Source organism: Festucalex cinctus, chromosome 5 (assembly GCF_051991245.1).
Source record: "Festucalex cinctus isolate MCC-2025b chromosome 5, RoL_Fcin_1.0, whole genome shotgun sequence".
In the NCBI taxonomy this organism is placed as follows: Eukaryota; Metazoa; Chordata; class Actinopteri; order Syngnathiformes; family Syngnathidae; genus Festucalex; species Festucalex cinctus.
In genome coordinates, this window is record NC_135415.1 from 20,429,076 (window position 1) to 20,442,164 (window position 13,089).

A 13,089-nucleotide genomic window follows, 5' to 3' on the forward strand; every position below is an offset into this window, starting at 1 on the left:
GAGATCCTTTGCTGGCAAAAGACACAAGTGATCCTGGCTGAGAAGAAGTACTGTAGAAGTGATGCTGGCAAAAGAAGTGGAAGAGGAAGTTGTGCTGGCAAAAGAAGGAGAAGAAAACAATCCATCGTTTTGTCAGTTGACATCGTTCTGTTTATCAACTTTGCTCATTTGTAAAACTTGATAGGATGCATTGTAATGAGATTAAACGTCTTCTTTCCAGACAGTGGATTCCAAAATAATATGCCCTATTTACACATGGGTCAAGTGTGAGTATATTAATAGAACTTACAGCTTGTGAAATGATAGCAGAGTGAACACGCTACTGTATCTCTGCAGAAGGTTGACATGAGGATGAGGTTATGCAATGTAATTCGGCGTGACATTAGAGCCACTCAACACTCTTACAGTGAAAACAAATGGAAGAAGCACATGTGTAGACATTCTCTTCCCCTTGTACGTCATGTCACTCAATTGGAAACGTCTCACAATGTTCTATAGAAAACTCCTTTGGGGTCCGATGAACTGATGATGTCAGACTTGCATTTGCATCAAGTTGAAATGCTTTTGTTATTTTTTCCGTCCGCCAACTGGCTATTCTGAGTCCTTACTGTGTTCAGTGTCGAGGTCTGGTAAGACGTTAAGATTCAGGCTCAGAAGGGGAAAAGTGAATCAAAGCATAATTAAAGCACCTGTCTCCACTTGTGCATGCTACGAGAAATATGACAAAAAGCCATAGACATACAGTAAATGAAGTGCATTTACATATATAGAAAGGATACTTCAACAGCATTCAGTCAGAGCCAGGATTTGAACCATTGACCCTTCAGTCACTGAAAGATATGTTTATGCACAGTTAGCATTTTACTGTGTAATACGTATTTCATTTTCTTGTTACCAACCACCTGTATGCAGTAACCTGAACAATAGGTAAACAAGCTATTATCCTTACCTTCTGATTTCAAAAGTAGTTATCCATCAATTTGTTGTGTATTGTATATGCAACAATCTGACGAGGTGATTAAACATTTCTATGGCTTTACAGTCATAACATTCATAACAGCTGTCTGAGTGAAACCACAACAACGTGGCTTGACTGTGACAAAAAATAGTTTGCGCTACAGATCAGTGATTCTTAAATTGTGGGACACTGGCTCCCTCTAGTGGTATAGGAAAGAATTGCTGCCTAATTACAGTTCAGTTGTATTTCACTTTTAAACTTTTACCGTACTAGTCATCCATCCATTTTTGAATGAGCTAGAGCATTATTCAGCTGATGTTAGGTAAAAGGCAAGGATATTATATTATATATTATATTATGTCATGCTCTTTTATATTAAATTATTATTAACTTATTTTAAAATGCTGCGAGTGGGTGGCAACCAGTTAAGGGTGAACCCCGACTACTGCCCGAAGCCAGCTGGGATAGGCTCCAGCACCCCCGCGAACCTTGTGAGGACCAAGCGGTTAAGAAAATGGATGGATGGATATTTTAAAATGACTATTCTTCTCCTCCTTTTTATTTTAACTTTCTTTTAGTGTATTCTGTGATTTTTATGAAAAATACATCTACTGAATAAAGTACATTATTATATTATATTATATTATATTATATTATATTATATTATATTATATTATATTATATTATATTATATTATATTATATTATATTATAATGTTCAGAAAATTGATGTATTACATTACATTACATTACATTACATTACATTACAGTAGGCTTTTACAATATGTCCTGTTTGTCCCATCTCATGTTGACGACGGCCGGCTGCTTGTGGCTTCATTGCAATGACAACACCGCCATCCTGTGTCCAGATGAGCGATAAGCCGAGCGGTGACACAGCAGGAGGCGGACGGAGGGAGGGCAGCAGCAGCAGCAGCAGCAGCAGCACCCACCGGATCCTTCATGAGGGAAGAGGCCAGGGACAGGCAGGCAGCCCCGGCTTCTCCTTCTCTTCACTAATATATTTCCCGTTTCGCGTTTGCGAGTCAGGCCCGAGCTTGGGGCTGCATTCGGCTTCGTAGGATGTCGCGTCATGAAGGTATGAAACACGGCGCCGAATGAGCGAGCAAGGTCGGCGTTTGTCAGAAACGTTGACGGGAGGCGGGGGGGAAGCACCACCGGCTAAGCGAAGCTAACCAAGAATGTCTTACTAGTCGTCGTTGGGGCTAATATTAGCATCGTGGACGCGTGATGACTAACCAGTAAACATGACTGTTGACGAGTTTGATGGTTAAATAATGGCGGAAGTGCGTGTTTTAATCATAACTGCAGCCGTAGACGACGCTGTCAAATAGGCGGAAGAAGCCCAGAGAACGTCTGCTAAGTAGGGCTAACGCGCTATAGTTAGCATGGCGGCTAACAGAAGCCAGGCTGCGGGTTGGTTATGGTTACCAAACTGGGCAGAGGTGGGGGGGAGAGTGCCGAGCACAAGCAGCTGCGAGTGGGGACGAGTCTGCTCCGCTTTGCCGCTTTCGCTTTAGAGCTGAGCCGCCTTCCTACTCTTAAAGTTGGCCATTAATATTAACCTTCAGCTTGAAGAGCTAACGTGTGACAAAATAATCAGCAGAAGCATGTCCTTGCGGCCAACCTTGCCCGGGCTTCAAAAAGTCCGCCTTTAATATTTAGACCAGGCCGCCAAACACGATGAAGGGGACTCGGTTTAGATGATAAAAAGTTGAATTGAAAATCATGACTTGGTTAATAGCAACCCGTTCAAGTCGTTAAAAGGCTGCTTAATCGGGCCCTAACGACGTGTACACTGTTTTCATTCATTCTAGGACATTGACAGTTCAGGTAAACTTAAGTTACAAACATAGTAATGTGCGTTATTTTAACTACTGTCAACCAGTCCAGGGTGTCCCCCGCCTACTGCCCAAAGCCAGGTGAGATAGGCTCCAGCACCCCCCCCCCCGTGACCCTTGTGAGGAATAAGCGGTCAAGAAGATGGATGGATGGATGAAGTAGTATACTGTAGCAATGGTTCATTCAAGACTGAAAGTGCATGACAGCCCATAATCACGCCCTTGATTTAAGACTGTTTCTCTGCTTTCATCATCAGAGTTATTTTATTTATCTCATAAATAAACAATAAAAAGTACATGAATAGAAAGCAGGCTTTTGTCTCGGAGTCTATGAATGATTTGCTCTGGAAAAACTGACCCTGTTTTCCTTCCACGTTTGTGTCCTCAGGCGTGAGCTGCGATGCGTGTTTGAAAGGCAACTTCCGAGGCCGACGCTACAAATGTTTAATCTGCTACGACTACGACCTGTGCGCGTCGTGCTACGAGAGCGGCGCCACCACCACCAGACACACCACTGAGCACCCCATGCAGTGTATATTGACACGGGTCGACTTTGGTGAGTACTGCTGGCGCGCCGCTCAAAAACTAATAAGCCAGTTGGTCCTGAATTTAGTGATTATTTATTCACAAGCTTATGGATGATGCGACAGTATCGTGAGTGTGTCTTGTTGGACTAGATTGATGTCTCTAAGCGGTCCTTTCATGTCTTCTGCCTGGTTTGGTGTCTTTTCAGAAAATCAAAGCTCTTTTTGAACACAAATAGGGTACTCGAGTACACTTTAAATGAGAAGTGTTTTTTTTTTTTTTTTCCTCTCACAGGTTACTGTAGTGTCTTAATAAAAGGACTCTGTGGTCTCAAAAGTAACAATTATGTCACACTTAACATTTACTTGTAAACCCGTGTTACTTAGTTTTGGCAGGGGTATTCTGTCTAATGCAAATAAGCCACTGCTCACCACGTCTATTGTAGAGCTAGGTTGGGCTTTGGGGTAGGTTTCGTTACCATGACAACCGGCTTAGTGCTAAAGAGTTGAGACAAATTGCCTAACAAGCCTACGAGCAGCCAAGATTCAATTGTGTTTTCATGGGCAAAGGCAGCACTTCATTTCCTAGCCACCATATTGTTAGCCTAAATAGCTCAATTGGCCATGTCATTTTTAACCTACTGTCACAATTTGAATTTAAAAATATACTGATATGCTTAACATTTTGTTTCTACATTCTTTATGAAAATTCTCAGTCATGCAGGCCTTTGTAATCCACAAGGGTCCAATCCAGGCCATTGAACTGTTTTCTTCTTCTTTTTTCCTAACCTGGAATAGCAAAATGGAAACAAATACATACTAACAAATTGAGTCAATTCAATCACACATAAACAATGAAAATAATTAGGTAAGTATATTAAAAAAAATACACTACAACAGCCAGACTTTCATGTTAACTTCAAAGAGAATGTTCTGGAGGTATGAAGCAATTCCAAGAGTTTGAATTCCAAGCTGATATGTTACCTTTTAGTTATGCCACCATTCTGCTTTTCAGGGACAAATGCTTCATTTGTCATTGAGGTCAGATCAATTTTATAACAGCAAGCCATGACAAAATTCAGTTTGGAACGGTACTAAGCCCACTTTGGTAGATTTAGTCTGCAATCAAGTTTGGTGATTTTGTTCGCATCTGAATGAATAAACAAACGATTCTAGTATTTCATTCACTGAAAACAGAGCAAAACCTGCATGTGTGAACGCTCCTAAATGTGTTACCTTCATTTTTATCTAGATTACGGCTGCTTGATTATGGAAAATAATAATAATAATAATCACAATTATTTTTTAGCAATATTGAAGTCATTGCTTGTTCGATTGTTAAACGTTTATTTTTTGGTACAAAACAAAAACATGAAGCATTTAAAAATGTTAAGAATAATTAAAAAAAATAGAAACACCAGAATTATAGAAGTTCCTTTTGGATCTAACGGAATTTATTTATTTACTTATTTATTCACTTATTGACTTACTTGTTTGTATGTATAATGATATACATTTATAATACTTTATTTATTTATTTATTTATGTTGGCAAAAACTTGCAGCTTGTGCACTCTGCAGTAGGACAATCATTTATTTTTGGTACAAAACAAGAATGTCTTTACACATTTAAAAATATTAAGACAAATAAAAAAAATAGAAACATATTTATGTCAGTTCCTTTTGGACCAAACAAATGTATAATGATATACATTTATAATAATATGTATGTATTTATTTATTTATTTATTTATTTATTTATTTATGTTGGCAAAACCGGAAGTTGGAGTACAGCATGGGCAACGCGCAGTAGGACAATCATTTATTTTTTTGGTACAAAACAAGAAAATGTATAGACGTAAAAAACAAATTAAAAATATTAAGACAAATATAATTATTTGAAACACTATAATTATGCAAGTTCTTTTTGGATGAAACAATTTTTAAAAATGAAATAAAAGGTGAACATGTATACATTTAAACTACTCAAAAATTAGTGTGTGTGTGTGTGTGTGTGTGTATATATATATATATATATATACAGTACGATTATGCTGGTTTTGTAATTGTGGCGTGTAATCATTGAAATTGTAATTGAATTTTGATTAATTCTACAGCCCTAATGCAGATAGGAAGGCACTGCAGTGATGGATTTTTCCCAGATTAGTTCAACAACATACAATAAAAAGTTAGCAATTTTGCGTTTTGTAAATGGAGTTAAATGAGACTCTGCCCAAAAATTGTCTGGAATAGACTCCAGCACACCTGCCAATGAATGTCTAATAAATGTTTAATAACTCTCTCCTTTCTCACCTGTTTAATAATCAACACTTGGCTTTGCAGTTCACCCCACTGAACGGACACTTGCTCCAGCCCCGTAACGTGTCGTCCTGTCTTCTCTGCCTGCAGACTTGTATTACGGCGGAGAAGCGTTCTCGGTGGAGCAGCCGCAGGCCTTCACGTGCCCCTACTGCGGCCGGATGGGCTACACCGAGATGTCCCTGCAGGAGCACGTGGCCGCCGAACACACGGAGACCTCCACAGAAGTGGTACGTGGCTCTCCGGATGCCTTTCGCGGAGTGTAACCAACGTCGTTTGGCAAACGTGGCTTTTCGTCGTCTTGCAGATCTGCCCCATATGCGCAGCGCTGCCCGGCGGAGACCCCAATCATGTGACGGACGATTTTGCTGCTCATCTCACACTTGAACACAGAGCACCCAGGGACTTGATATCCTTTGTTTCCCCCTCACCATTAGGGGTGGAACCTCTGTGTATCTCACGATACGATACGTTATGCTATACAAGGCTCGCAATAACGATTAACGTTATGACAATACCGCAATTATCGATGTATTGGTCAGGTAATAAATCCACGATCATCTACGATAAAACTACTCAAGACATAAACTGATGTTTTTGTCAATGATAATATACTTTCTTTTTGTACCATCACTGAAACATAATATTAAAACTGGTGGCTTCTTCACAGTGAGTACATTAGTGTATACAATGTTTTGTGTAATATTGCAAAAGTAGATAAGTAATAAAAATACTTAAATATGAAATCTATTTAAATCAATATTAATATTCCTCAGAAATTGTGTGCTTCAAAAAGTCGAAACATAAAATATGTTTTGAAATACTAAAATTGAACATATACACATTTTTCATAGAAACATGCAAAGCTGAATCATTTGCTGGACAGAAAAAATGTCTTACACAAGTAAAAGTAAGCACATGAGTCTTCTTCGCCTTAAGACTTTCGTACATTTCCCCGCCACTCTTATGAGGCGCTCCCCCTAGTGGCCTGTCAAGTAATTGCTCAATAAGTGATGAACAATAGGGCCGTTATAGTGGCTGTATATTAACTACAAAAGTCGCGATACTTGGCAAGGTTATTAATAGTCTATAGGGAGAAAAAGTATCACGATTCATCGCGATATCGATATATTGTCACACTCCTACTCACCATCGTGTGCCTCTTTGCTTTATTTATGTGTCATGCTACAGCTGTTGTAGGGTCTAAACGATGTATCAAACAGCTTGAATAATTTGATTCTAAAAAAACAACAACAACAAAAATCATTAAATCGTTTCACGCTTGGACAATATAATACCTGCAACTCACATGGACTTATTGTTGTTTAACAGTGCCAAATGAATTGAGAAAATGGCATCTGTTTCTCATGATTGAAATTCAGCGTTGCTCACTTGCTATTATCCTCATTGGCTCGAATGAGACATGGCTGCGTATCAGTTTGAAGGCTCGGCTCGTCTGCATCTGCTTTGCGTGTGGCGGCTCCACCCTGGGGACCGCATCCTGGCGGTCTGTTTATAGAAGCACTTTGAATTCGACGCGGCGGCGGAGCGGAGGGGAAAAACGCTGTTGTGGAGAAGCGTCCAAAAGAACAAGCCGAGCGACTGTGTTGCTCTGTGCAAATAAGCATGCAAGTTTGTGTTTGACTGAATCTGATGCACACGTTAAAGTGTATCGTTAAGACTGGAGGTTCACTGCATTGTTCAAGTCAAACATTTCGATATTTAATGAGTGGCTTAGTTTGGATATGCATCATTGCAGCATAACGAGAAAAAAACTGCATGAATTTGGACAGTGCCTGGATGGGTTAAAAAAAAAAGAAAGTTCATTTGATTTTATTAGAGGATGGAGCTGCATTTATCACACCACCTGAAAACAACGATTTAAATGTTTTAAAGGTGTCACATTGGGGTAGCTTTGTTAAAAGAAAAAAAAAAAAAGTCAATTTGCTTGCACTGTTTTTCCCTCCTATATATATTGCCGAGGTATTGGATCGGGACTGCATTTTGCAGTAGATTTTCAAAAACCCGGATGACTTCGTCTCGGACTCGGGTGCCAAACAAAGTGATTGGGACATCGCTAAATATCATATATGAGCTTTCAGGCTTCATTTTTAATGTATTCATTTTGGTATTGCTGTACATCTGGAACCACAGAAGAAGGAAGGTCAGTTGTTTGAAAATGTAGTTTACCTCATTACAAAATACCTGGTGGCTTTTTTTTTTGTCTTGCACTTGACAAATACACCACATATTTAAAAAAAAAAAAAAAGACTGATAAAAACTAAAATAAAACGAAGCATTTAAAAAAAAAAAAAATACAAACTAACAAACCCACTCTAAAAACTATTAATTAGGGCTGAGTGATATGGTCAAAAAATAAAATCTAAATTTTTTTCGGTCACCCAGGATGATTACGATTTTAATCTTTTAAATCTAATAAACACAACAAATGTTTATTTAAAGGTGTCATTTATTTTAAAAATAATTCCTATGCAAAATGTTCAGACAATAATAATGTATACTGATTGTAAACCAGTTTTAACATAAACTTATTAACATTCATAGTTTGTGCTTAATTGGCGCACGTCATGTAAAGCAGCCATCCAGCAAAAACTCACAATAACATCTGGATGTAACAGAACATAAGAACAACAGCTTTTATTAATTCATAAGACAAAATTCAATTTCACAATTTAGCAAATTTTTGCTGATTCGATTTTAAAAATAATTGAATTCATTTGATTTATTGCCAGCCCTATTTAAAACTAAGTAAATTTAAAAAACAAAAGTCAAAATTGGAAAAAAAAGAAGAAAAAAAACTTATTAAAAATCCCAAACTTGTATAACCCTGCTCTTCATTGACATTGAACGCTTACTCAACTAATCGCTAATCACGATTTCTCATCTCCCAATCAACCAACTTAGAGGACTTTTGATTTTCATTTGTTTCTTCTGATGCCTAATCAACATTTTACACTTTGCAGCATCCCCTCTGGTAATTGATAAAAATCCGTTTCCACGCTTCCTTAACTGCGCCATTCACGACGAGTCGAGTGGCGTGCGGCACGTGAGGCGGATGTTCCATCCCGGGCGCGGTTTGGGTGGCCCCCGCGCCCGCAGGTCCAACATGCACTTCACCAGCAACACCACCGGGGCGCTCTCCACCAGTCAGAACTCCTCTCAAATCTCCAATTACAGCCGAGAGGCCATGGACCCCATCGCAGGTGAGTCACCAACCGAATCACCGTGTCGTTTATTGCGACGCTAGCGGGGACCATTTTGAGCCCCGTTGGCTCCAGCTGCGCCGTAATGAGGATGATGGGACTCTTCGCCACCCGCTGGGTATTGTGGAGCTGCCACTTCAAATGCAGTAGCGGAGGGACACGATGTTTGTACGTCCTTCAACTCGTTCGCGGGCAGCCATTTTAGAACATTTTGACATTTGCATGAGTCACAGGATATTTTCGTCAATAATTATATATACAGCAAATCTAGCAAATAAAAGAATAGACTCTCCTTCCACTAGGGCTCTGCAATTCATAAAAACAATTTTGTTTCAATTATTACACTCCACAATTACAAAATCAGCATAATTGTTAAAAACAGATTATTAATACTTATTTTTGAGTTGTTTAGATTTATACATTTCACTTTTTTTATTTTAAGATGACTAATTTAATAATTTTTCTTTCATCCGAAAGGAACTTGCATAATTAGTGTTTCAAATAATTTTATTTTCACTGTTTTTTTTTTTTAATTTTAAGATAACTAATTTGATATTTTTTCTTTCATCCAAAAAGCACTTGCATAATTATAGTGTTTCAAATAATTTTATTTTCACTTTTTTTAATTTTTTTTATTTTAAGATAATTTAATATTTTTTCTTTTATCTAAAAGGAACTTGTATAATTACAGTGTTTCAAATAATTTTATTTTCACTTTTTTTTTTTAAGATAACTAATTTGTTAATTTTTCTTTCATCTAAAAGGCACTCGCATAATTAGTGTTTCAAATAATTTTATTTTCACTTTTTTTTTTTTAAGATAACTAATTTGATAATTTTTCTTTCATCTAAAAGGCACTCGCATAATTAGTGTTTCAAATAATTTTATTTTCACTTTTTTATTATTTTAAGATAACTAATTGAATGATTTTTCTTTCATCCAAAAATAACTTGCATAATTATGTTTCAAATAATTTTATTTTCACTTTTTTTTTTAAAGATAACTAATTTAATATTTTTCCCCATCAATTGTTGTCCATTTCAACGAAATGATTGCGGTTCCCAGCAGAGCTCTTATCGCAGCTGTCGGGCGTGCGGCGCTCGGCGGGCGGCCAGCTGAGCTCGGGCCCGTCGGCCTCGCAGCTCCAGCAGCTTCAGATGCAGCTCCAGCTGGAGCGGCAGCAGGCGCAGGCGGCGCGCCAGCAGCTGGAGACGGCGCGCAACGCCACGCGCGGCGGGCGCGCCAACGCCATCCTCAACGCCAACTCGGCCGCCGCCAACAACCCCAACCTGAGCGCCAACCACAACAGCAACCCCGCGACCAACGCCGGCCCTTCGGAGAGCCCCGCCCAGCACACGGCGCACAGCTCGCACTTTCTTCTCAGCAGGTCAGATTCGCTTTTAACAAATGTGGAGTTGGGACGGTGGGTTTAAAAAAAATAAAATAAAATCCGCTGGCGGAAATGGACTTCTTTTGTATTAAAAAAAAAACAATGGGAAAAAAACTAACTAAAGTTGCTTTTTTTTTTTTTTTTTTTTTTTTTTTTTTGTGGGGGGAAGTGACTCCGGCCAATTTTCTTGGTATTTTGTTTTAAATGTTTTTTTTTTTTTTGTTGTTGTTGTTGTTTTTTTCTTAAACTTCTTTTTTTTTCATCCATCCATCCATTTTCTGAACCTTTTGCTCCTCACACGGGTCGCTGACTTTTTTTCAACTAGTTTTTATTTATTTTTGCTAAAAATTTTCGACTGATGGGGGAAAAAAAATGTGTTCAACCCCATGTGTTTATCTTTTTTTTTCTTTTAAACTAATAAACTTCTTTTTTTTTTTTACTAGTTTTTTTAAACTTGTGGGAAAATGTTCATCCCGAAATTTATTATTTTTATTTTACTAAAGAACTTTTTTTTTTTTTTTTATTAACTGGTGTTATATGTGCTTCTGTAAAATTCATTCACTGTGTAAACCCATCCAAATGACAAGAATTTTTGTATGTATTTATTTATTTTATTTCCCCCCCGACACTATCCGCCAGCAGGCTGAGCGAAGCGCGCATATCGGAGGCGGAGCGTCAGGCATGCGAGGCGCAGTGGGCGGACAGGAGCCTGTTCGTGACGGAGCTGCTGCTGTCCACGCTTCTGGCCGACCACCACCACCTCCACGACGACGACGTCGCCGACCACCGCCGCCGCCGCCGCCGTCCCGGCTCGCTGCGCAACTCGACCGACTTCCAGTCCATGGGCTGCGTGGAGGTGATGACGCTGGACGTGGCGCTGGAGAACCTCAACCTCAAAGAGAGCAGCGCCGCCCCCGCCCCCCCTGCCAAGAAAGAGCCCCCCGCCCCGTCCCTTTGATGGATTATCCCCCCCCCCCCTTTTTTTTTGGTTCTTTTTACTGATTTTGTCATTTCAGCCCCCCTCCCTCCCATGTCCGTGTGTACGTGAAACACGAGTTAAGACGAGTGAATGTGAGAGAGAACTCTATAAATCTATTGTTTAAAAAAAAAAAAAAAAAAAAAGCAAAACAAATCTATATGAAAGCTGATAATCACTTAACTCACATGCTGGCCTCGAAAAGGTCAAAAAAAAACAACTGCTGTTACAAAGCTAATACGCATGATCAAGCTTCGTGTGCACACTGATTGACAGCCGCACCCGTGTCCCCGTCTTCAACGTGTCACCTGACTTTCTAATGACTGGACACACTACAAGACTTTCTATGAAACACAACCATTCACTCGGACCTTTTTTTTGTGTGTGTGCGTGCGGTCTCCACGCATCGTAAATGCAAAGAGGACGTGGAAGGAAGTGAAGGGAAAAGTATACACTGTTTAATTCCCCCACCCCCGCTAATTTCTCTCCCAGCTCAGACGGATGCGTGTCAGGCCTCATGAAGAAGACGTGCAATGTATGAACTTGCAGGCTCAGTCGACCTTTCGGTGTGGACCACAATAAACATGTTTTGGATGGAAATCAACTAACAAAATACTTCTGCTGTCGCACTCTCACTCTCTGGATGTGTGTACATAACATGGTGGTGTATCTCAGCGCAACATGTAACGGAATCTTCAAGTTCCACTTACGATGACTCAATTTCCCAGAAGGCTTTGCACTTTAATGGCTCACATGTGATGCAAATAGGTCTTACATAAGCAAAATGGTGGTGGACAGACTGGACACAAACAATATGAGCTCCAAAAGTTAGGATAGTGTATTAAAAGAAAAGAAAAGAAAAAAAAAAGATGTGTGGGCAGATGCTATAAATCATCGCCTGCGTCCAAGTTTCATTTCCCACATGAATTCTGACTCATGAAAACACAACTTTAGAGATAAAAAAAGAAAGAAAATGCAAGGAAAAAGTAAGCGTATCGTATATATCTGTCATATAACTTCCAGTGCAATTTGTCATAAGTGACATTCAAATCCGTTGTGAGCTTCCTTCCATGAAAAATCCATTAACGGGTTGATTCAAGTTCAGTTTCAGGAGAAACTTTTGAGAAATGGCTGAATAAGTCATTACATTATATGGAATTTTTTTTTTTTTTTTACTTTTGCTCGTTTTACATTGAGTTTCTACGTTTTTTTAGTACAAGTTTTTCAGAAAATTCAGACTTATTAAATTACTTCTCTATTAAAATATTCACATTACTTTGATCTATTATGGCGTTATTGTCATAAAGTTACAACTTGTCGCACCATTCTTGTCAAGTTGATTTTGTTAGTGATATTGCAACTGATAATTGGTAAAATTACAACTACTAAATTAAAAAAAAAAAACACATTACAATTTTGTACTAAAAAGAAATTGGGTTTTATTATTTTTACAAGATTTCTTCACAATATTGTATTACGACTATTTCTGTAATACTGCATGCATTTATGCCCACGTTATGACTTATTCCTCCATTTGCAATTTTTGTCCCATAACGACTTTTTTTTTTTTTTTTTACATCTTGTAAAAGTTGCGTAGGACGTTTCCCACTAAATTATTACATTTCTCTCAATTTTACTATTTATTTCCTTTTAAGACTTCCGCTTAATCCCACCTCCCATGTAAGAAAAAAAAATATATATATATATCCTACTTTTTTTTTTCTTTTTTTTTTGAGGGGGCGAACTACCTTGGCACAAACCTCCAAAATTATGAACCGTCTTCAAGCAAGATGCCAGAGCCCTCATTAAAATACACAAAAAATAAATCAATAAATACTGAT

At 38.6% G+C, this 13,089-nt stretch overlaps 1 protein-coding gene and 1 long non-coding RNA gene across 8 annotated transcripts; one reads left to right on the forward strand and one right to left on the reverse strand.

The window, feature by feature from the left end:
* Positions 1 to 236: 236 nt before the first annotated feature.
* Positions 237 to 2,445, reverse strand: LOC144019435 (uncharacterized). The gene is made up of 3 exons (XR_013283666.1): positions 1,739 to 2,445; positions 780 to 830; positions 237 to 626 (listed from the first exon to the last, which is right to left on the reverse strand). It is a non-coding gene; the product is annotated as an uncharacterized LOC144019435 (long non-coding RNA).
* LOC144019433 (E3 ubiquitin-protein ligase KCMF1-like) lies at positions 1,813 to 11,861 on the forward strand. Of its 7 annotated transcripts, none has more exons than XM_077522493.1 (7): positions 1,813 to 1,940; positions 3,205 to 3,372; positions 5,749 to 5,888; positions 5,966 to 6,067; positions 8,702 to 8,882; positions 9,948 to 10,269; positions 10,912 to 11,861. In XM_077522493.1, the coding sequence occupies exons 2-7, from the start codon at positions 3,342 to 3,344 to the stop codon at positions 11,228 to 11,230; spliced, it is 1,095 nt and encodes a 364-aa protein (XP_077378619.1). In that variant the 5' UTR covers positions 1,813 to 1,940; positions 3,205 to 3,341; the 3' UTR covers positions 11,231 to 11,861. The 7 variants fall into 7 exon arrangements, with proteins under 7 accessions (XP_077378619.1, XP_077378616.1, XP_077378617.1 ...); XM_077522490.1 differs by having other exon boundaries at positions 1,819 to 2,053; XM_077522491.1 differs by having other exon boundaries at positions 1,820 to 2,053; positions 9,951 to 10,269.
* Positions 11,862 to 13,089: the final 1,228 nt, after the last annotated feature.

Excerpts from the sequence above, each read along its gene's own strand:
- LOC144019433 (XM_077522487.1), top strand. The coding sequence starts at position 2,834 with ATGTGCGTTATTTTAACTACTGTCAACCAGTCCAGGGTGTCCCCCGCC. Across the intron at positions 5,889-5,965 it reads CGGAGACCTCCACAGAAGTG|ATCTGCCCCATATGCGCAGC; the intron begins GTACGTGGCTCT and ends GTCGTCTTGCAG. Across the intron at positions 8,883-9,947 it reads GGCCATGGACCCCATCGCAG|CAGAGCTCTTATCGCAGCTG; the intron begins GTGAGTCACCAA and ends TGCGGTTCCCAG.